This window comes from Lycorma delicatula, chromosome 11 (assembly GCF_047948215.1).
Source record: "Lycorma delicatula isolate Av1 chromosome 11, ASM4794821v1, whole genome shotgun sequence".
NCBI lineage: Eukaryota > Metazoa > Arthropoda > Insecta > Hemiptera > Fulgoridae > Lycorma > Lycorma delicatula.
Genome location: NC_134465.1, coordinates 24831921 through 24856719, shown reverse-complemented (window position 1 = coordinate 24856719; position 24799 = coordinate 24831921). Strand labels below are relative to the sequence as shown.

Here is a 24799-nt window from a genome sequence, read left to right as displayed (position 1 = left end):
GTATAATTACATCCAGTCACAAACTTTAAACAGTTATTATTATAATTATTGATGGAGCGTCACTTTACCAATATCTAAACAGATAACAAATTTGAAAATGAACCATTTCTCGATTATTGAGTAGTGTCTGACCTACTCAATAATCGAGAAATGGTGCCTTAGAACGGCCTGACAGACCTCCAGTCTCGTCTAGATTATTTTTTTTGAGGTTACTTAAAACATAATAAATACAATTTAGAACCTAAAAAATTTGAAAAGGAGCATAAGTGATGAATATGCAAGTATACGACGAAACACGATATTAAATGGATGTCACTTAAAAGAAAATATGATACGTTCCTTTTACTGTAAATAATACAGTTGAAGTTAAAGTCGAGACTTGGGTCAACCGCAGCTTTGGTGAAATCACCTAATGGTTGACCTAATTTTTTATCTGGCTACGGCGTGTTTCGGGTGTACTTACATGCCAGGAGGAGAGCTGACTACCACTTTTGCCTTTCTTGCGGAGAGCTCGGCTCACCGGAAAACGTAATGTTCGACTGCCGGACGTGTGGTGCTGAACGTCGCTGTTTTGAGTTGCTGACTGGGCCCTTACAGTTGCCACAATCATCGACTGTATATTATAAGGGGTAAACAGGTTTCGTTAACTGACTTTGTGACACGGATACTCCAGCATAAAGCCAGGAGGTTGGAGCGGCGAAGGGTTGAGAGACAGCCCCCTGCGGACCTGCCGCTCGTCTGTGCTTGCACGGATGGGCGGCAATGATGAGACACTGGCACTCTCTCATCCTTTCGCGAAAAAACCGAGACCCGGTTTGAGTGCCCTGTACAAAGTGTTCTCACTAGAGGCATTGACGTCAAGACCGAGTCCCGGCTTCTAGAGTGGAGTCCAAGAATGACATAGTCGGGCTTGGATACCCCGCACTAGATGTTAGAGACAGGCAATGAGAATACATAACCGGCGGGCTGACCTGTTGGACTAGACTTATCCCTGGTGGACGGGGAGGCCCGTTTGAGTAGACAATTCCCTAGGCTGTGTTTTGCTTTGCTGTTGATCCGAACCGGGGGAGTTGGGTGAAAAAAAATACAGTTGAAGATTAGTTTTATAAGGATTTTATCATTCGTTCTAATAAGATGACCAAAGAATATGGCACTTCTTTTTCTGATAAAATCTGACATCTCAGTTTCATTGTATTTGTAAAGATCTATCTCTTTACAAATGAATACAATGCAGAAGCATTTTCGCCTATTCTGTTTTATTGCAGGATTTTTTTAAAAGTTTCCTTATTTTTTCTTGAAGGTGGTGTACTCGTTCTTCTGCCGTTTGAAGATTCTTAAAGAAAATTGTGCAATGTCGTGGGTAAAATTAGACAGTTAATTCCAATTCTTTAAAACTTTGGTCTCAATTTATTGGTAGCAATGGGCTTTAGTCATTTTCTTTTTATTTTCTGTAGGACATAAAAATTTCGTGTCTCCATATGAGACTTTTTTTTTTTTTAATTAAAAATACCACTTCAAGTAAATGTGACAACGTAAACACCGAAATACAGAAGCAAACACTTTGTATCATGGAATCCTCCTATTAGAAAATCTTTGATGATATTCTCGCTGGGCCACTCGTGCATTTCCATTGCAAAACTCATAAACAAAAATGATGTCTTTGTATTTTTCATTGGAAAATTTATAATACTTTATTAGATAATGGCATTCATCAGCTATTCCATTCAGTTATTTAAATGTTTATTAGACTTAAAATGCAACTCAAAATTTTAATTCTCGGAATCATCTAATAGTAATGACAACTTTTGAAATAACTGATTTCATAAATGAAGTACTTATACCAAAACGTATGAACAAACATTTCTTTCTCTGTTACTACATACGAGTATTGTTCGAAGGTTGAAAAATTATAAATTACCATTTGCTAAGAAGAAATAGATTATGAAAAGGTAAAAACATTCACTAAATACCTGAAAATTGTGATCAATAGAAATATTATTTTTGGTAGAATAAAAAAAATAAGTAAATCTTGAATAGTACAAAAAAAAATTTAATTTAATTTTTAAATAGATTATTTATTTACATAAGATTAATTATATTTTAAGTTACTATTTTCTAAAATTGACAATATGTAAGGGCATTAAAAAATTTTTCACTTCCGATAATAATAGATTGTCCATTTTGTGAATTCTCTGGCATTCATTGCTAGATTTTTTCTTCAATTAACTTTGGTGGAGCTTCTTGTTATTTTTCTCTGAAAAAAAAAGAAAATGTTAATTTCTTTTGTGTTTGGGAGAGCACGTGTAGGTATGTACATATTTGCATGTGGGTTTGCGTGAAGTGTGCGTCGGTGCGCATATTAGTAAGAATGCGTTTTTTTTAAATAACAATCTTTTTAAACTATAACGTTTAGAAATTAATAAATAGAAGAATATTTTTGATATGATAATATTTTTACTTCCTTGTATGAAGTAAAGGAAGTACTGTGATCGCTAAAAATTTCGGTTTTTTAAATTTCAACTGAAGCATTCTCATTTTGACTAGTTTCGGCGTGACGCCTGAACGTACGTACGTATGTACCCTCGCATAACTCAAATGTTGAAATTTTGGATTTAGAACTGATGTAACATCTAATTGTGCACCTCTCTTTTGATTGCAATCTACTTGACCAAAAATGCCCAAAGTCCAAAAAATTTGGATTTTGAACTTTTCTTAACTGCACTAATAAGCCCTCATCGAGAGCTTTTCAACGCTATATCGCAAGTGGTACTTACTTTTATTGTTTCCATAGTTATAGCCAAATAAAATTTTAATTAATGAAATATTTGGATTTTACAAGGGGAAGGTATATCGGTACGAAACAGGCCTTTTTTTATATATTTTTTTTAATTTATATATATTGATTTATTAATAATAAATCAATATCTTTTCATTGTAAAAAAAATTACGGTAAATAATAATTCAAAAATAATAATAAAAAGATAAAATATCAGAAGTTTTTATTGAAATAAAATTTTATGGACTTTTTGTTTTTAAAAAATGCAGTGTAATTACATTTTTTACATGTTTTTGTAATTACATTATTTTTAAAAAATTGCAATTTTTTTTCTGGAATTTTGCAAAAGTTTACAGCTGAAAGTAATATTATACTGTCGAACAGATTTACAGTTGCCGAAATAGTGTTTTGTTATTATTATAAATTGCTGCCAACAAAAACATTATAATATATAAAATGTAGATGAATATAATGTACAATACTTATAAAATGTCACTGTTGTAATTTAATAGGCGTACAAAAACGTCATGTGGTGTTCACATCAGATTTTTTTTTTTTAATGTGCTTTACCGAATTTAAAATTTAGAAACACTGAAATAGTTAAAAAAAAATTGCTCGATTTGAAATCAGATATTTAAACATCTCAGCCCGTTATTTACATATTTTTCCCTTAGTATGATTAATATGAATCAGGGAAATTCTTTGAATTCGTCTTTGAAGTAAAAACACGAGTTTACTTCATAAATTTTCTATAATTTCCTTATTTTATAAGAATTGTTTTTTAAATTCAAGATTCATTTTCTCCTTTTGATTCATTGATTTTTTTTTCTTAATTCTAAGAAATATTCATAAAACATTATGTTTATTTCTAGGCTAAATTAATGCATACAAATTTTATATTTCGCACAATAAATTGGGTTTTAAAAATATAATCATTGCAAATTTTTTAAGTTAACAAATACGGTAACGGCACAATTTTTATCAGAATTAATTGTGTAACTCAATAATCTTCAATATCGAGGTGAAAATTTCGTAACTGCGTAAATCAAGTGAGCATCAAAGAAAGCATTACCTCTTTCAGCGAATGCCCTAGCAACCATTGAATTTTCTGAAATTTTGCATAAATTTTCAACTGAAAATATTATTATAATGTCGAACAGATCTAATGTTAAGGTGAAAGTGTTTTTTTTTTTTTTTTTAATTGTAAATCGCTACCAACAAAAACATTATAATATATAAAATGTAGATGAAAGTACTGTACAACACTAATAAAAATCTAAGTATTGTAAAATACTTACAATTTTTTTTTTTAAGCATTAAGCATGATCTTAGTATTTTAGAATAATTTTATTTCCAAAACTATCCTGTTTTACCTTTTACACATTCTCAAAAACTGTAGAATATTGAAATTTTTATCTAGGATCGTTGTAACATCTAGTTGTGCACCTTTTTGATTGCAATCGATATTTATAATAACTAAATGTTATGTTGATAATAACCATGTATACTATACCTGATTATTTAATATTAATTGAAAATTATAATTTAGTATCGTATTATTTTTGGATTTTCTTAGAAAAATCTTCTAAAAGTTATATTTATTAAAAAAAAAATCATTTTACTAAATTATTTGTCAGAACATCATAATAATATTTTAAACAACATTATAATAATTTTAAAAAAACATAGTATTAGATGCATATAAGACTTAACTTTATTTAAAGAGTAAGAAAGATACTTTCAAGGGAGATTGTAAGATGGTCGAGTTAATAATTATATAAATATTTGATGTTAATAAAATCTAATATTTTAGCAATTGTATAACTGTCCACTTTATTAAAGAATTGGGGGATCGTATCTCACTTTCAATTGAAATAGTTTTAAATCAAATGGAGTAAATGTAAATGAGCAACGTGTAAATGTAATTTAATAGACGTACAAGGAAATCATGTGATGTCCACATCAGACTTTTATATTTATAAATTTTTGGCGGGAGAATCCATCTATCTGCGTTATAAACATATCCGCGTTATTTTAAAACGTGTTAGAGCAAGATCGTATTATATCATGAAAAGAGTTAGATTCCAAACATTAGTTTTTACATTTGAAAATATAAGGGACATTTACCTAAACGTATTGTTAACGATATGACATTTGTTAGAGATAAAAATACATATTTTTCAACGAAAATATAATCACCTATTAAAACAAGTAATATGAAAAAGGAAAGCATATTATTTATTATTTAACAAAAATATAATGATTACGTGAAAAAAGACGTAATTTAAACGTAATGCAATTTCATTTCCGTTTATTACTGTAGTAGTATTTGTTTTTCTTTAAATATCTGATAAGTTTAATTATTACTTATAAGTATTTAATTACAATAATTTTATTTTTTTGTTAACAAATAAACTTACCTATTCATAGGTTTCATAAATACTTACTTTTAATAATTAGTTTTCCAATATTTAAAAATGGGGCTTCAATAAGAAAGTAAAGAAAGAATGCTATGAAATAGCAGATGATCGAATAACTAATGAATTCTATTACCTGTAAGAAAAGAGATAAAATACAAATACATTTATATAGTTACTGATTAAAAGAATATATAGATGTCTACTTAAAAAAAAAAACTTTAAATGATTGTTATAAATCTAACAAAAGTTCTTTCTTAAATAATTTCTTCCTATTTTTTTTTTTTTAGATATAATTACTTTTCGTATTATAAATATATATTTTCCTTTTGTTCAGTTAGAGAAATCTGTTTTCTAATATTAATATTAATTATCAGCGTTTCAGAAAGTCATTTCTATTCAAAATAAAGTGAATTAAAACCAAGTTGAGTACTAATTAATTATTTATTACAATAAAAATAACTCTGTATACAAAAATTTAAAGCATTTAACTCTGTTTTTGTGTTTATGGAAAAAAAAAATTTAACTTGTAAATACAGAAATTTCTAAATTACGTATTTACGAATTTCAGTTCGAAAATATGTAATTCAAATGAATTTTCATGAAATTCAACTAAACCTGTCATAAAATTCATATTGCTTTATCGATGTTAAAAATAAAACTGTGAGCGAGCTCTTTAGATCAACTTTTTGTTTTCTAAATATTTGCTTAAATTTTTATACATTGATATTTATTAGATTTAACGAAAATATATTTATAGTTGTTTATTAATAAGACTTGAAATTTAAGTAAATATTTCAGCTTTATTTATGATAAAGCTTTTGAAATAAATTATGAATTAAGCTCCGTACAGTTGAACATTTTCATTATTATTGTAAAATGAATCGTTTTAAATATTGTTTCGTAGATATATTTAAATTATTCTAATAGTTCAGTATTAATTTACTTTTTTCTTTTCATCTGTATAATTATAATTTTAAATATATCAGTTCATATCAGCATTTATATATACGGTTTAATTTTTAATTTTATTTTTTATTCCTTTTTCATTAACATTCTCTCTTTCTGTTTCAGAAGAACTAAATGGCCTAAATATAGAGAAGTAGTAATATAATTTACACCTATCACTCGTAATTAGTAATTTAATTAAAAAAAGTGTTACAAATTAATTTTTTCTGAGGTAAGATATTTTAATTATTTTTATAATATATCTAAAATTAGTTTATTTATTATAGATAAACGAATCAGTCATGTAAATAAACAAGATGATATTGATATATGGAAACGACTTCATATTTCAGAACTTAGCTATACTAGAAGGTATAGCTAAGTTCTGAAATAACTTGTATCCTATATACAAATGAGGATATACATAACTATAAAACTAATAATTTAATGTGTGATTGAAATTTGTGTACAGCATCTTGAATCCGTCACATTCAGTCAAACCTTTTTCTTATAAACTGTAAGGCGGATATGGGATATTTGATTTTAATGCAACATTTTACAAGAAAAATAATATCGAAAACCGTTAATAACGGAGCCGTTACTCCATCATCAGTGATTTCCCAAAAGATGTTAATTAAAATTCAGATGTATAATTGTATTTAAATTAAAATTATTACGTTCATAATAGCCGGTCGTCAAGAAATAAAATTAAATTGTTCACCAATAAGATCGTAATGTCATATGCGACAATCTTACGAATTTATTTCTTATTTTTTTCAGGATAGATGTTATATAAAATAACTGAATTTATCTCTTCATTTGCGTCTCAAGATTTACATTTCGGCCTAATTTTAACAAAGACGCAGAAATCAAGGCTAATCATTTGCCAACCGACACTCGCTAACATAGGTAGGTTTACCAATCTTTATTTATACGAACTTTCCTTCTTTATTTTCACTACTATGACTCGTTTTGAATGTTTGTTACTTTCTTAGTGTATCACTGTTTATATTACATTTCATAAAAAATCTAAGTTATAATTATTTCAAATAATTTGTCGAAAGAAATCGTAGAACAATTAAAATTGGTAGTATAAATAAATTTGATTGTATTATATCAAAAAGATTATATTTATAAGAGAGTTTTACGGATGAAATTAATTAAATTACTGGAAATAATTTAAGAGAAATATATGTGGCGTTCTTCCATACATAGTTAAATACTTCTTAAGGAAATTGAAATTATCATTATATTTGGGAGTTATTAGGTAACAGGTTTTAGATAATATTATAGGAATAGATTTGATTTACAAATATCTATGGAACGGATTTGTTTTTGACTGGCCGGAGTTTGACATATTTTTAAAAAAATTATTCAATAATATGAAGTATGTTTTTATTACGTATTAACAAATTTAATCAGTTCATATTCTATTACTTTCCTATTTGTTATTGATTTGCTTTAAATACTTAAATTTATATTTAAGCAATTTAATATGATGTTAAAGATACAGAGTTCAAATTACTACCAGTGAATCTAATAAAAAAAAAATAGTTGTATTAATTTAACTAAATTACAGTTAATGTGATTTAACACACACGATTCAGAAGAATATAGTCTGTATAAATAAAAATGTAAATGTACGTTTGTTCAAAATCTTAAATCTCCGAAAGTTCTTCACCGATTGCTTTGAAATTTTGACATAACGTTGCATTCGAATACGCGAGTGGTTTTATGTACCTACTTTTTTATTCCTATGATGTCACACCTGCGACAGGTAAAAACATGTTTTTTTTGTAAAACAGCACTATGTGTTGGACGTAAAAGTAACACACGGTGTACTAAATACTTTACGATTCCATTCCAGTGTTTCCGATGTGTGTGTCGGCTATAGACTAAAAAACTACTGGACCGATTTACGCGCGGGAAAAAAGATATAAAGGGTCAAATCAGAAAAAGGAAATAGGGAAAAATCGAAAAAGATAAAAAGGAATAAGGTAAAAAAGAAAGGGGAAAATGGAAAAAAGAAAAAAAGTGAAAACTGGGAAAAGGAAATGGAAAGGGGAAAGGTGGAAAAAGAAAAGGGGGAAATACGAAAGGGTGAAAGAAAACAAAGGAAAGGTAATTGGAGAAGGAAAGGGAAATGGTGAGGAAAAGAGGTAATGGGAAAAGGGGCGGGAATAAAGTGAATGAAATTGGAAAAAAACAGGAAAGTGGAAAAAGAAAATGGGAAAAAGGAAAGTGGGAAAGGGAAATGTGGAAAAGGGAGAAGGGGTACTAAGGGAAAAAGGGAAAGATTAAATTTTGTGAAGTTCCGAATGTTCATTTTGCTAAAATTATATCAAACTTACAATTGTGTTCATTTAATATATATATATATATATATATATATACATATGCTCAAATCTAGGAATAGCGAAGCATTGCCGGGTCTGCTAGTATGTTATAAAGTAATATAATTGTAAAAAAAATTACGGTAAATAATAATTCAATAATAAAAATAAATAAAAAATATAATAAAAATGAGAATTTCTTAGCGAAATAAAATTTTATGTATTTTTAGTTTTAATTCAAACATTTTTGCAGAGATTAATAAATATTAATAAATCAATATATTTAAATTAAAAAAAAAAAAAAATTGTATATGAATTAGGATTTGAACCGATGTGTTCATGGTTACGGATCTGACACGTTTTTTCTTACACCACATAATTACTTAAACAACATGAAACAAAAATAATATGTAAAGTAATATAAAATGCTGATATGGACACCACAAAAAAATGTAATGCAATGTGGTGTCCACCACAATGCAATTGTGTAAATATACATTTTATTTAAGATCTTATTTCACATTCAAATGAAATAAGTTTAAATGATGAGCGGAAAAAAATGTGTATATGTGATTTAGTAGGCGTAAAAGGAAGTCACGTGGTGTTCACATCAATTTTTTATTCTAAGTGTTTTACTTTCTAGACTGTAAAGATTTATTTATTTACATACTTCTGTAGTAATAACGGAAAGGTATATAGATGAGAAAAAATCGTCTTATTTTAAGTTTTGTGCCTTAAGGAGACATTTTAAAAAAAATATGTTTTTTGACAAAAGAAATAATAAATCTTAATAATTTGTCATTAATCTGCGAATGAAAAATTTATTCCCCAACTCACAAGCTGAAATGCAGCTTGTCTCACCACTTCTACCTGGTTTTGTGGAACTCCATCGACGGATGTTTTTCCCAGATCAGATGAAACGATGAGTTATCTGAATTCTTTGATATTAGATCAGGGGTTCAACAAGGCTCCGTCATAGGACCAGTACTGTATTCAGTTTTCACTGTGGACCTTCCCGCTCCTGACAATATCACAGTCAGTTTGTTGTCGATGATCTACAATTGTCTTCAGTGAAGCTTCAATACTTGATAGGCGTATGGTTAATGAAATTTACATTACGAAAAATCATATTACGTTTGCGTATAGAAGACGTGACGGACACGGGGGTCTACCTAGACGGCATTTTCATCCCACACTCTGACCGCGTACGCTATACCTTGGGCTTCACTTTAATCGTCATTTGAGGTGGAAATACTACGTGAGACAAAAAAGGAAACAGTAAAACAAGAGGTATACGAAGTTTTATTGGTTGTGAGGAAAGAATTCACACTTGTCGCTGTCCAGCAAACTTTTAATATACAAAGCGATTCTAAAACCGATATAAATATATGACATTTAGCTATGAGGTACGAAGAGCAAGAATATCATTGAAATTATATAACTTTTCCAGAATAACTTGACGAGATCAATCGCAGAGACAATATGGTTCGCACAGAACGAAGAAATTCACGACTACCAAGAATTTCCTTGTTCGTGAGAGGTCAAACGGTTTTTTTCAAGTTATACACAGCTGTTACGTAATTACATGGACTTTGTAGTAGTTAATCTACTACATAATAACAAGGACGTCTGGCGACTGTAACGCCTACGTGTACTGTACTTGGGGGAATCTGAGTGTCTCATCAACCGGTTTTGTAACATGTATATGATGAACATCTTTCTTTCAATGCTTTCACGAGGAGCATAGTTTCTTTCCGTATATTATGACGACCTTGACATATACTATTTGTTTTTCTTTGTCAATTGTTTAATGATACTAATTTTTTTTCGTTAGACCGTTGAAAACTCTTGTACCTATGTGGTCTTATTCAATGTGAGTATATTTATATGAATTTTGTGTACTTATACCTTATATTTATACGGATATGTACGTTTTATTGAGGATGTTCCTTGGTAATGCCTCATCATGTGCTTTTGTAATACGAATTACTTGTGGTTTCTTATTCGGAACCCACTTTAAATAAAAAAATTGTGAGGCAAAAAAAAAAAGTATTTTGTTTAATAATAAAGACCCAAGTAACTTAATATACACCTCTACTTCTGCAAATGCTCTTAGCATGATCGAGAATAATAAAATCGAGAATATATTTAAAAATTTTAATTTTTATTTATAACATCGATTTTAACGAATATTTTTAATTTAATTTTTTTAAAATATGCTTGTAGCATGATTACATTAAATTGCATAACTTACCTGGCTACAGCAGTCAAGTTTCGCAATTCATTGCCAGATTTTTTTTTACCACAATTTTTTTTCAATTAACAAAATTAAAATATCATTTAAGCAGATTAGATACAATCCAATTTTACCACGTATTAACTCATCGGCTAGATTACATTTATAATAAATAATATTTAATAGCAGAGACTATTTTACGAATATTTTAGTACAATGTGTATTACAAGCACCTTCCTCTCGAAGCCAAGCTTATATTATTTTCGTCTGGCGCACTCTACAAATAACTATAGTTATAGGAGTTTTTAAAAAATTACAAAACTGATCAAATTTGACGCATCTGAATACCTTAAGAACTATCGTGAAAGATAACTACGCATGTAATATTGCACTATATGCTTTGCATAAATAACATAAATCATTTTAAACAGTATTTAAGAGAGTCGAATATAAACCGAATATATCCTCCTCAAGTTCAACACGAATCTTGTCTTCCAGGCTCGTATAAGAGCTGGCGCAAAGAAAGATTTAAGAAGAGACTGAAGATTCCAGCAGCGTCAGCTTCCGTCTTTCTAATCAACAGCGTCTTGTCAGCGCAAAAATGTTATTACCGACAATTATCTCAAGAATGAGGGCTCAAATATCTGAAATTTTGACTAAATTTCGTGCACAATTTAGGGCTATCACGTCATATACCCAATTCTACAACTGATTTAAAGAAGGGCAAGAAGCTCTAGAAAATGAGTCGTAATAGGCGTTCAAGGTCAAGTGTGATAGATGACATTATCGATCCGACTGTGACCTTGCTGAAGATGATCGGAATTCTATGATTGATGAAGTTACTTAGGAAATTAAAGTACCCGTTCACAAAACACCTAGAGTTCCACAAAGTCTGTGAGAGATACGTTTGAAGATTTGAAATGGTGAGAACTGGATCCTTTATTACACTCCCGAGTCGAAATCAGCTCGTATAGTTTCATAGGAATGGAGAGCCTTGCATCGTAAAGGCGAACACGCGTTCGTTAACTTACATTCCTCATTATCGTCTTTTTGGACCACAAAGGCCTATTGTACGTCGTTTTTTCCAAAACCGTTGCACTACAAAAGGTAGTTCCGGCAAAGTGTACACTCGGACAAATTGTAAGCCACCTACAGAAACAAAAGACACCGTCAGCCGATAGATCAGGGACGTGATTCTTCTTCACGAAAACGCCAGGCTTCATATAACCGTTAACAATCGGGATAAGCTGGATAAAATTTACTGAGGAAACTTAAAGTATCGCCCGTACGATGCAGATCCTCCTGAGATTACTGTTTGTACGGGTTATTGAAAGAGGCACTGAGAGGACATCGATTCCGAAATAACAACGAAATAGAAGAGTTCATGCGCAATTGTATGGTGTATAATATTTTTCACTATTCTGAGAGCAAAATACAGTTTTTTTATTACTTATATTACTCATAATATTCCCTCAAAAACTGAATATTTTATTTGGCAAATTTTACGTAGTTGTTTCAAAGATAAGTTATCTAAACCTTAAGTGTTATTCTCTATCCCTCCCACTCACTTTATCTCACTCTTTCAGTGTCTTTCTCTCTTACTCTCTCTGTGTGTGTGTGTGTGTGTGTGTTTGTGTGTGTGTGCTTATGTGTGTGTGTGTGTGTGCTTGTGTGTGTGTGTGTGTGTGTGTGTGTGTGTTTGTGTGTGTGTGCTTATGTGTGTGTGTGCTTGTGTGTGTGTGTGTGTGTGTGTGTGTGTGTGTGTGTGTGTGTGTGTGTGTGTGTGTGTGTGTGTGTGTGTGTGTGTGTGTGTGTGTGTGTGTGTGTGTGTGTGAGTGTGTGTGTGAGTGTGTGAAAGTGTGTATTAATTGCCTGTAAAATATTAGGAATTCGTGCCGTGAATATATTAAAATTAATAATCACATTTCTTAAGTGAATTATTTTATCTAAAGGGAGAAGTCCTAATATATAGCATGAAAATAGACAGTAACGAACAAAACAATTAATGTTTAACACTGATAGACAACATATTTTTTTAATGTTTCTCTAAGTATGATACTACTTCTTGAACTGCTTTTTTGCGAACATTGCAGATATGTAAATACAAATTTTTTATCACCCTTACTTTTTACATAAATTAAGCTTCAAAAAGGTGAAGGAAAAATATAATTAAAATGTGTAAATTTATAATTTTCCACGGACATACCTGTGTTAGAATTATTTCGCTGATGCTTTTCTTTTATAAATAGCCTCAGGTACATACCAAATTAGTATCCAACAGTAATCGGCTATCCTTTTAGTATTCCATTTCCCTTTACAGCGGTTTTCCATCACTGAAATATCTTGGTGGAAACGTTCATCGTCTTTGTCACTTACGTCTCCGAGTTTTCCCGGAAAAAATGCAGATGTGAGTGGAGGAAATGCATTTTCAAAGACATATTACATCCCATATCTCTGTATGAAGTAAGACGATGATTTACAATATCGTGGTAATTGTCGGATTTTTGTTTGCCGAGAAAATGTTTGTAAACTCCTTTATATGAAGTCCAAGTTGCACTTTCTGCATTATTTAACTTCGATTTAAATACATCATCTTTGGCCAACTCTCTTCTTTGAGAAAGAAAAATATTACTTCTTTAATTTTTCCTTCATTTACATTCGGAAATTTCTACCTGATATACAAAAATCCAGGACTATCCTTCTTCATTGGTTTTACAAAATTTTTCATTAATCCTAGCTTGATATGAAGAGAGGTAGAAATATGTTTTTGGCGTCAGCTAAAGGCTCATGAGCAATATTTTTCCAATTTGAAGTTAAGTTGCCTCGTTTCTTCCACTCTTTGGTAACGTAATGTTTATCCCTAGCTCAGTTGTCCCATTCGCAAAGAAAACACATGTATTTAGTATTTAAACGAATAAAACTACGTAAAGAGAAAATACGGAATTTCGTGATATGAATTCATTGCCGAAGGATAATTTCAATTCAAAAATAATTAAGTTAGAAATAAAAAACAAGTTAATGAAATGTGACGTAAACGAAGATAATTTTAAGTTAAATATTAAAATAAGAAACCTGTAACACAAGCAATATTCGAAAAATATATCCTGCTTAGATAAAAATAAATTATTAAAAAACAAACAATATAAAATTACGTTCGAAAAAAAACAAGCAGAGACATTTTTGTTAATAGATGAGATATAAATAAATTGATGTAACATATTAAATACGTTACACTTTTGAGCGCGGAAGATATTAGTTTTATTAAATAATTTAACGTTAACGAGCCAGTGTACATACATTTCTTCCTTTCACTGTATTTACAATTCATTCTTTTTGTGGTTTTTAATTTTTTTTACAGTGTAAATGAATTTTGTATGTGTGTTGTAATTTATAAAATTTTTTTCTGACACTGTAATTTTCGTTAAGGAAGAAGTTTTAGTGTTTTCCATATTTACTTCATCGGATTTCATAAAAAAAAAAAAAAATAAATAAATAAAAATATTGTTATTGCTTAAATTGCGTCTAAATTGTTAAATTTGCAATAAAGATTGCGTATAGTATGTATTAAGTACATGTTGGAGTCTTATAATTCTTAATCTGCTTGATTTATAAATAAATGATTTACTTAAATGAATTTACTTACCGACTTTCTGATGGTAAATTCTGTAGAAGTTATAATTGAACTTTGAAATCCGTACATAAGTAGAAAGTTGGTAATGTACGTCATAAAAACTAATTTTCCAAATGTTTGAAACCGATTCCATGACAAAATTTTATTTATAAAACCTGTAAATAAATTATTTGTTTGAATTTTAAAATTGAATTCCTTATTACATTATCTAACACAAAAAATAATTTATTACTATCTTAAATTTTAATTGAAAAATTGTCATTTACTCGTATATTATAATTAATAAACTTTCGTAAATTCTGTCTTACACGTACTTATTTGACTTAAACGATCTTATTTCTGAACGTTCTATGAAGTAGGCATAATGAACGTTTTAATAATAGCCATTGTTGTTTCCGCTTATTGGATCTCATTATACTTTTATTTTTAGTACTATTATTATTATTTTAGTTGGTAGCGTAAATAACCAATCATTTCATTAGTTACCATTAAATTTACTTACAGAACTTAACACACACACGCGCGCGCACACGCACATACACTCACACAAACTATCTATATATATATATATATATATATATATATATATATTTAATCTAATTTTATATTGGGAAAATTTTTGAAAAACTTCTACATTTTATTATGAATACATACTAACAAAATAATGTGCCCAGTCTTCTATCTTCCCGTTGTCTTGGGACCGTCAATTTAAAATAAAACTTTAATGATAAAAATTTGCAAGATTAATTTACTCTAACATTACGGCTAAGACAAGCTCAAATTGGATATTCGTTAACAACATTTCAATTATTCTCTTTTATTAGATAATCCAACTTAGTACGAGTTATTTATTTTAAAATATATTAAATTACTTTTAACCGCTTAATTTTATACTTAATTTAAGTTTAATTTATCACAGATTCATTTTCTAAGTGCTTTCTTCAGATAGATATTTCATCTTTATTTATGCGGAAAAGTCAACTTAATACACATAACTAACGTTTCCTCTAGCTTACTTTCTCTTTTGTCCTGCCTTTCTCATTTTGAATGGCGAATGGCTTTATGTTCGCTCATCTGTCTATTTTCTCTTGCCCTTTTTACTGGTGTAAGAACATTTATATTGTAAATTATTCTTCAGAAATTATCTCTGTTGCTATAGTCCTCTTCTTTCAAGCCTATAAATTGGACATTCTCTTCCATCAGTTTCACGTGATTTAGTTCTGCTTTTCACGTTTCACAGCTTGTCAAAGATATTAATTTGTTCGTGTCCATCCCGATCATATACTCCAAGAAATTTTTAATTCTTTTCGTTGTCCCTGTTTCTAAGTCTTCTTGATTTTCGTAGATCTCCTTTGTTAGATTTCAATCTGTATTTATTTGTTTTCTTTTTGTTACTTTTGGACCATGGATTTTCTTTAGTAAGCTTCTTTCATTTTACAGCAATTTTTTGAAATTGGTTGTTGTAACGTACCATATAAGATTCCTGGTCTTACTGTCTTAATTTCAGAATTTTGGAAAAATTCTTCTTATTGTAGATATCTAGTGATAAGTCTAAGATCTTCCAGTTTTAATATTTTATTTTCAACTGACATGTTACGTATTCCTATTCTACGTATAATCTATTTTAGCTACTTAAAGTGATTGGTGACATCTGTTTTTCCGTATTGTCTTTAATTTGAATGACTAGTGTTTGCGATGATTTATTTCGTAGTAACAGATATTTGTAGGCCTGTTTTTTGGGATATTTACGTACAATTTTCTATTTGAGCTACAGTTTCTTCTTTCGATTCATTTAAAATAGCTAGGTCGTCGGAAAACGCTATGTAATTAATACAGTTTAAACCCGCTATAACGTGATTATCGGGAGACTTACGTGACACCCGCGTTATTTCGAGAAGTAATTTTAAATCACAAAGAGGATCAATTAAAAAAAATAGGCAAAAAATCAATCAATCAATTAATAGAACAAGCCATCACATTATGTTGTGTTCTTACATTTTTTTTTCTTTTTGTCTTCAGTCATTTGACTGGTTTGATGCAGCTCTCCAAGATTCCCTATCTAGTGCTAGTCGTTTCATTTCAGTATACCCTCTACATCCTACATCCCTAACAATTTGTTTTACATATTCCAAACGTGGTCTGCCTACACAATTTTTTCCTTCTACCTGTCCTTCCAATATTAAAGCGACTATTCCAGGATGCCTTAGTATGTGGCCTATAAGTCTGCCTCTTCTTTTAACTATATTTTTCCAAATGCTTCTTTCTTCATCTATTTGCTGCAATACCTCTTCATTTGTCACTTTATCCACCCATCTGATTTTTAACATTCTCCTATAGCACCACATTTCAAAAGCTTCTAATCTTTTCTTCTCAGATACTCCGATCGTCCAAGCTTCACTTCCATATAAAGCGACACTCCAAACATACACTTTCAAAAATCTTTTCCTGACATTTAAATTAATTTTTGATGTAAACAAATTATATTTCTTACTAAAGGCTCATTTCGCTTGTGCTATTCGGCATTTTATATCGCTCCTGCTTCGTCCATCTTTAGTAATTCTACTTCCCAAATAACAAAATTCTTCTACCTCCATTATCTTTTTTCCTCCTATTTTCACATTCAGTGGTCCATCTTTGTTATTTCTACTACATTTCATTACTTTTGTTTTGTTCTTGTTTATTTTCATGCGTTAGTTCTTGCGTAGGACTTCATCTATGCCGTTCATTGTTTCTTCTAAATCCTTTTTATTCTCGGCTAGAATTACTATATCATCAGCAAATCGTAGCATCTTTATCTTTTCACCTTGTACTGTTACTCCGAATCTAAATTGTTCTTTAAATCATTAACTGCTATATCCACGTAAAGATTAAAAAGTAACGGAAATAGGGAACATCCTTGTCGGACTCCCTTTCTTATTACGGCTTCTTTCTTATGTTCTTCAATTATTACTGTTGCTGTTTGGTTCCTGTACATGTTAGCAATTAATTGTTCTTACATAGAAATAATTTAAGTACGGAAGAATCGATATTTTTTCTTTGAATATAAATTATTTTTTAAATACTTTTTGGGAGAAAGGTTATATCCGTATCCGCTGTTAATCGAGCCGCGTTATAGCGGAGCTGTACTGTATTACTACTATATTTTTATTTGAAATTACTGTTTGTCTTTTTTCCTGTAGCCTGGAAAAAAAAAGTTATTACTTCTATTCCGAACAAGGAATGTTACAATAGTAACAGAAATTTTAATGTTTGACCTTTATCTGTACTTGATACAATATCAAGATTTTTTCAAGAAAACTGTTTCAAATTTGTTTCGACTTCCATGGCTTTATGATAAGCCGTTATACTAATTCCACTTCCATACGTTTTCTTTCATTTACTGATCCTGCTGATGAGAAGGTAAGGTCAGATCAATGTGATTTAATTAGATTTCCAGAAGGATTTCAATACAGTGCCCCACCATCATTGTTTTTATTGGCTATTGTAATGAAATAGATCACGAAGTTGTAAGTGGCGACTTAACATTTTTATTGTTGTAGGATATAGTTTTGCTTCCAGGAAATATAATACAGAATTAATTTTTCTGTTACCGTTTTTAAGGGATTTTCACGAAGTCCTGATATTTTCATAGGGTTTAAAACTATGGTCTCTTCTTTTTCCAAATTTTTTTGGAAACGATTGCACATAAGTTATAGTAGATGGAATACCTGTGATTGCTAGTTGTTTGCAGATGATATGAAAGTCTATACTATTGTTAACAAAACAATCGTTACTTAGGGAATATCGATATTGTAGATATCTGTACGTGACATTTGTTTGAAGTCTTCTAAATACGTTTCATTAGTCTGGAACTGTGAGTATATACTACTAATATTATTGAAACTGTAGAAACGTCGTTTTGTCTTATAGATAAAAAAAATTAAATTAATTTAAAGAGAAAATTTACGAGGTTGTGTGAAGTGATTTAACAATGTTAAACTCGGCAAAACGGAAAATATACTCGTATATCGAGTCATAGTTTTTCCAAAATAATTGTAACGGAGAAACCGTTTTCTTGTCACAAACATTGTGATTCTTGTCTAATTACACCTGAACATCGTATTGCCTATTATAAAAGTGTACACGTAATCTTATAAATGCTTGCGCTCCTGAGCCTAGATGTAATTTTTCTGTAGAGTTTATTTATTGAATAATTAACAGCTAATTTACAAACAGAAAATACAGATGGTTTCATTGGTTTTATTTAAACCTTAAATTTAAATAAAATAATTTTATTTGACTTTTTAATTACGATTTTTTTTTATTGAATTTGACTGCAGAATAAAACATGGCTGTTCTTATATTGCTAGTTATGTCTTTATCCAGACACATGGAACATTTTCTGTTCTTTGTGGGATGAGTGGGCATCTACAAAAGGAGGTATGCCTTAAAAAAAATTATTATTTTTTGTGAAATCTTTCTTTTGATTTTTTTTGTAACACTCCAATAAAAAATACGAGTATTAGTGAAATTTAAGGTTTCCAAAATGTTGAATAAATATTTACCCGAAATGAGGTAGAGCAAATGGGCAAAAAAATAAATTTCAATTTTAAGATGTGGGGGTTGATTTTTTGAAAATATTTTTTATTTTATTTGTTTAAATTACATATGTAAGCATTGTAACAAATTTGCTTTAATAAATTTTCCTCTGAAGAAAATCGAAATTATTTTTTTCCACGATATCCTGTTTAACAAATTTTGAAAAAAATAATAGATCAGTTCCTCATAAATAGAAATGTTTTAACCAGATGAGAAAAAAATCGGTTAGGTCAGTCCTTAGATACAAAGCCAAAAGCAGTACGATATATGTACGCACATACATACAGTACCTATATATAATTTTTTTTTTGTTTAGAGTTGAACCCCAAAAATAAATATTTGTAAGATGTCCGAAACCCCCTTTTTTACATGATTACTATTCTATATCCTTTAAGATAGATATTCTAGATCTATTCCCCAGGAAAATAAAAATTACCTTTTTATTGTCCATTAAAGTATAAATGATTTGGAAAATGCAGAAAAGATATTAAAAGATACGGACATTTGTAGCTGAATGTAGATAAGTAGTTTAATATTAAGTCTTGTTTAATTTTCTACATGTGATGTTAAGATTTGATGTAAATCTATTCGGTGTAATTCTTGTTTCGAAATTACTATGGGGACAAGACAGCTATTGCAGTTTCTTCGCCGCATTCATTTCTTTATTCATTGTTTTATGTTATTGTTATTATTATTATTTATTTATTGTTAAAAATTTATCAAATATTAATTTATAATTTGTTAATAACGCATACTTTATAAGTTACGAGTAAAAAAAGTACATATTGTAATATTATATAGATACAAACCTCCATATCCGAGTTCGCAAACAAATATAATCCAACAAATACTAAATGAAGTTATAATTCTATTAAAACCATTTTGTAATGAATGTATTAAATTTACAAATTCATCATCTGGCTGAAGTACAAAATACCTCGTAGAGAAAAAATTATATATCAGTACTAAAATAGTTATACTCCATCCAGTGATCAGCGTAACCTAAAAAAAATGAATATATATAAGAAGCATTATAATTTATCTAATTTTTTAATAATTTTTAATCATAACTACTGATAATCACGTAGTTCGTTAGAACTTCGTCGGTAAGAGTCTTTTTTCTTTTTCATGTTTAGCCTCCGGTAATTACCATTAAGATAATAGTTCAGAGGGTAAATGTGGATGATATGTATGAGTGTAGTCTTATAGAGTCTCAGTTCGATCGTTCCTGAGGTGTGTGGTTAAGTGAAACCCAATCACCAAAGAACACCGGTATCCACGATCTAGTATTCAAATCCGTGTAAAAATAACTGACTTTACTAGGACTTGAACTCTCGACTTCCAAATCAACTGATTTGGGAAGACGGGTTCACCACTACACCAACCCGGTTGGTTGGTCGGTAAGAGTCTGCAGATGGCGACGTCAACGAACTACGTTTACAGTTATGAAGATGACCTAATCTAAAAGTGGAATGAAAATGGGGAAAAAAATAATCGTGAAAACATTGTATTTCTATTCAATTACATTTGTAATAAAGATTAATTTTAAAAAAATACCTCGAATTTTGTTAGAAAGCCTTTTTTTCATTTGATGAACCGCGGGACTCGAATATGTCATTTTATTCATTTTTTTTAATGTGACTTTACGGACCGCTAGATAGCAGTACTTGATAGAACTAGGTAGCGTAAAAAAACTTCATAATGTACTTGAAATAATAAAATTTAAAAGAAAAATGTACTACAGCTTGTTTTAATAGTAAATGCCCTTGTGTAAATGAAAGTATTGAAGATGAAACAATTTTTTTAATTCCCATCACTTCTTTAAAAAAAAAAAATATTAGTTCTCAAGAGATTATGTCGGTTTTATTAAAAAAGGAATAAATAAAACAGAAATAAATTCGATTGGTAAAACCGAATTTAAAGATAAAAATCGAGGGTTATATTTACAAAGTAAGTGCAATATTAGATCGCAGATCTTCGATTCATGAAGGTCGTCATACTAGTTTCAGTGAATGATATAACAAAAAACATTTGGCAATTTCAAAAAATGTATATTTTTTTGTTCTAGGAAGGCAATAAATTTTAATAATAAATCCATAAGATAACAATCAGTAATCCAGAAAATAAAGTTTTATTTACTAAGCATTAAATACTTTCACTACTACAATAATGATTTGGAAATATATTGGTTAGTATGTAATCAGGATCTTTTTTTATCTTTATACGAAAGTATGACAAAATAAAACAAATAAAAATAAAAGTACATAATAATTATTAAAAATGAAAAATAGCGAAAAACATTAAACAGACTAAAAGAATCCTGATTACATTTAGTGTCATACTTATTTCATAATCACTTTAATAGATTTTTAACAAAAGTATAATAAGAAGGGTAAAAAATATTACAGTATAATTATTATTTCCTAATCAACGTATGGAGCAGTCAGTTCAGCTAATGAACAATAAGCAGACCCACCGGCGTGGTCTAGTGGTGAACGCGTCTTCCCAAATCAGCTGATTTGGAAGTCGAGAGTTCCAGCGTTCGAGCCTTAGTAAAATCAATTATTTTTACACGGATTTGAATATTAGATCGTGAATACCGATGTTCTTTGGTGGTTGGGGTTCAATTAACCACACATCTCGGGAATGGTCGAACTGAGACTGTACAAGACTGCATTTCATTTACACTCATACATATCATCCTCTGAAGTATTATCCGAAAGGTAATTACCGGAGGCTAAACATGAAAAAGAAAGAAAGAAAGCGAACAATAAGCAAAATGAGATCAACATCATATATATGATTTGGAAATATTCGGCCTGAGATTGTAAAAGACTCAGGCCGATCATTCTGTGTGGTTAATTAAACATCAACCACCAAAGTACACTGTTATCCACCGTCTAGTATTCAAATCCTTTTAAAAGAAACCAAATTTTATTATGATTTAAACATGAAAATCTTCGACTTCGAAAATCAGTTGTTAAACAGGTAGTTTGCGACTGTAGTTTACCATTAGATAAATCCAAGAGGATAAAATTGGTATAAATTAAACGGATAGTTCATTGACAGTATTTTTTTCTTCAATCGGAGAAAGACATTATAGTGGTCAATAAAATAAGTTCTTTGTTGATTTAAATATTTATAGCAAGCCCAGTCCTAAGGTCACGTCAGTAGTAATAAATAAAGTAAGAAAATAGCGATATCTTTATGGTTGACTGTTACGTAAGTTGTAGGAAGCAGAGTAACATTATTCCATGTCAACACACACACACACACACACACATATATATATATATATATATATATATATATATATACATACATACACACATCCAAATAAGCAATGTAAATTTATGAAAGGTATTTGAGAACTCCTGAAATCTAGCTGTAGATCAGATTGGTGATAGAGTAAACAGAATTACGAAATAAAAAATGTATTAAATTTTAAATGGTATATACATACATACACACATCCAAATAAGCAATGTAAATTTATGAAATGTATTTGAGAACTCCTGAAATCTAACTGTAGATCAGATTGGTGATAGAGTAAACAGAATTACGAAATAAAAAATGTATAAAATTTTAAATGGTATAAAATGTGACTGTTAATTAATAATACACCACGTGATAATATCATCTAAAGTGGAATATTACAGAAGAGAAAAGGGAAAAAAGAAAAAATCGAAATTAGACATCAAAGATGTACTAATTAAATGAATACTTCTTAAAAAAAAAAAAAAAAAAATGAATCAATAACTTCATATCTTGAAAGAAGAAGGAAGCATAATTTTTAAAACTAACTTTACTTTAAAAAAAAAATCAATAAATGCAACAAACCTTTGATAAGTGTACGGATTTATTTTCTTTTATTTTGTTTAAAATGTACCCTAAGTACAGTCCCATTAGCCAGACTCCAATTCTACTTTCAGTTGATAAATATAAAGTAAGTGAATCATTAGTTCGTAGGTCACTGAAACAAGAAATATATAAATTTTTTAAATTAACATAATTTCAATATATTTTCTTAGATCTTCTTTAGCGCAAAGAAAGGAAGTTCCTTGGAATTCTCTAAAGTTGTTCACATTTTAATCATATGATACATATTTAGCAATTTGAAATAATTCTTAAAATTTTCAATATAAAAACTAATACTGGTTTCTTCATTATAATTCCTTTAAAATCTATTTTTTTTTTAAATCCAGTGTTTTCTAATAGTTTCATAATTGTTTACAAATAAAAATTAACACAAGAATATTTTACTTTAAACAAATTGTTAGAAATGCTATAAACAGGAAGTGCAATCTGGCGAAAGAAGAGTGGATTAAAGAAAAGTGTTCAGAAGTGGAAAGAGAAATGACGATTGGTAAAATAGACGGAGCATACAGGAAAGTTAAGGAAAATTTTAGGATACATAAATTAAAATGTAATAATGAGTTAAACAAAGATGGTACACCAATATATAATACGAAAGGTAAAGTCGAAAGATGGGTGGAATATATTGAAGAGTCATATGGAGGAAATGAATTAGAAAATGGTGTTATAGAGGAAAAAGAGGAAGTTGAGGAGGATGAAATGGGAGAAACAATACTGAAATCTGAATTTAAGAGAGCATTAAAAGATTTAAATGGCAGAAAGGCTTCTGGAATAGATGGAATACCTGTAGAATTACTGCGCAGTGAGGTGAGGAAGCGATTGATAGATTATACAAACTGGTGTGTAATATTTATGAAAAAGGGGAATTTCCGTCAGACTTCAAAAAAAGTGTTATAGTCATGATACCAAAAAAAGGAGGGCAGATAAATGTGAAGAATACAGAACAATTAGTTTAACTAGTCATGCATCAAAAATCTTAACTAGAATTCTATACAGAAGAATTGAGAGGAGAGTGGAAGAAATGTTAGGAGAAGACCAATTTGGTTTCAGGAAAAGTATAGGGACAAGGGAAGCAATTTTAGGCCTCAGATTAATAGTAGAAGGAAGATTAAAGAAAAACAAACCAACATACTTGGCGTTTATAGACCTAGAAAGGCATTTGATAACGTAGACTGGAATAAAATGTTCAGCATTTAAAAAAAAAATTAGGGTTCAAATAAGAGATAGAAGCACAATTGCTAACATGTACAGGAACCAAACGGCAACAGTAACAATTGAAGAACATAAGAAAGAATCCGTAATAAGAAAGGGAGTCCGACAAGGATGTTCCCTATCTCCGTTACTTTTTAATCTTTATATGGAACTAGCAGTTAATGATGTTAAAGAACAATTTAGATTCGGAGTAACAGTACAAGGTGAAAAGATGAAGATGCTACGATTTGCCGATGATATAGTAATTCTAGCCGAGAGTAAAGAGGATTTAGAAGAAACAATGAACGGCATAGATGAAGTCCTACGCAAGAACTAACGCATGAAAATAAACAAGAACAAAACAAAAGTAATGAAATGTAGTAGAAATAACAAAGATGGACACTGAATGTGAAAATAGGAGGAGAAAAGATTATGGAGGTAGAAGAATTTTGTTATTTGGGAAGTAGAATTACTAAAGATGGACGAAGCAGGAGCGATATAAAATGCCGAATAGCACAAGCTAAACGAGCCTTCAATAAGAAATATAATTTGTTTACATCAAAAATTAATTTAAATGTCAGGAAAAGATTTTTGAAAGTGTATGTTTGGAGTGTCGCTTTATATGGAAGTGAAACTTGGACGATCGGAGTATCTGAGAAGAAAAAAACAGAAGCTTTTGAAATGCGGTGCTATAGGAGAATGTTAAAAATTAGATGGCTGGATAAAGTGACAAATGAAGAGGTATTGCGACAAATAGATGAAGAAAGAAGCATTTGGAAAAATATAGTTAAAAGAAGAGGCAGACTTATAGGC

General features: G+C 29.7%; 1 protein-coding gene across 2 annotated transcripts in view; it reads right to left on the bottom strand.

The window, feature by feature from the left end:
• Positions 1-2034: 2034 nt before the first annotated feature.
• LOC142332012 (nose resistant to fluoxetine protein 6-like) overlaps positions 2035-24799 on the bottom strand; it is a 54334-nt gene continuing 31569 nt past the window's right edge. For both annotated transcript variants that reach the window (XM_075378074.1, XM_075378075.1), the window contains exons 10-14: positions 22760-22892; positions 19729-19921; positions 14354-14496; positions 5224-5329; positions 2035-2254 (exon numbers count right to left, since the gene is read on the bottom strand). In XM_075378074.1, the coding sequence (XP_075234189.1) occupies positions 2223-2254; positions 5224-5329; positions 14354-14496; positions 19729-19921; positions 22760-22892 (607 nt within the window). In that variant the 3' untranslated portion in view covers positions 2035-2222. The remainder of the gene's footprint in view (positions 2255-5223; positions 5330-14353; positions 14497-19728; positions 19922-22759; positions 22893-24799) is intronic.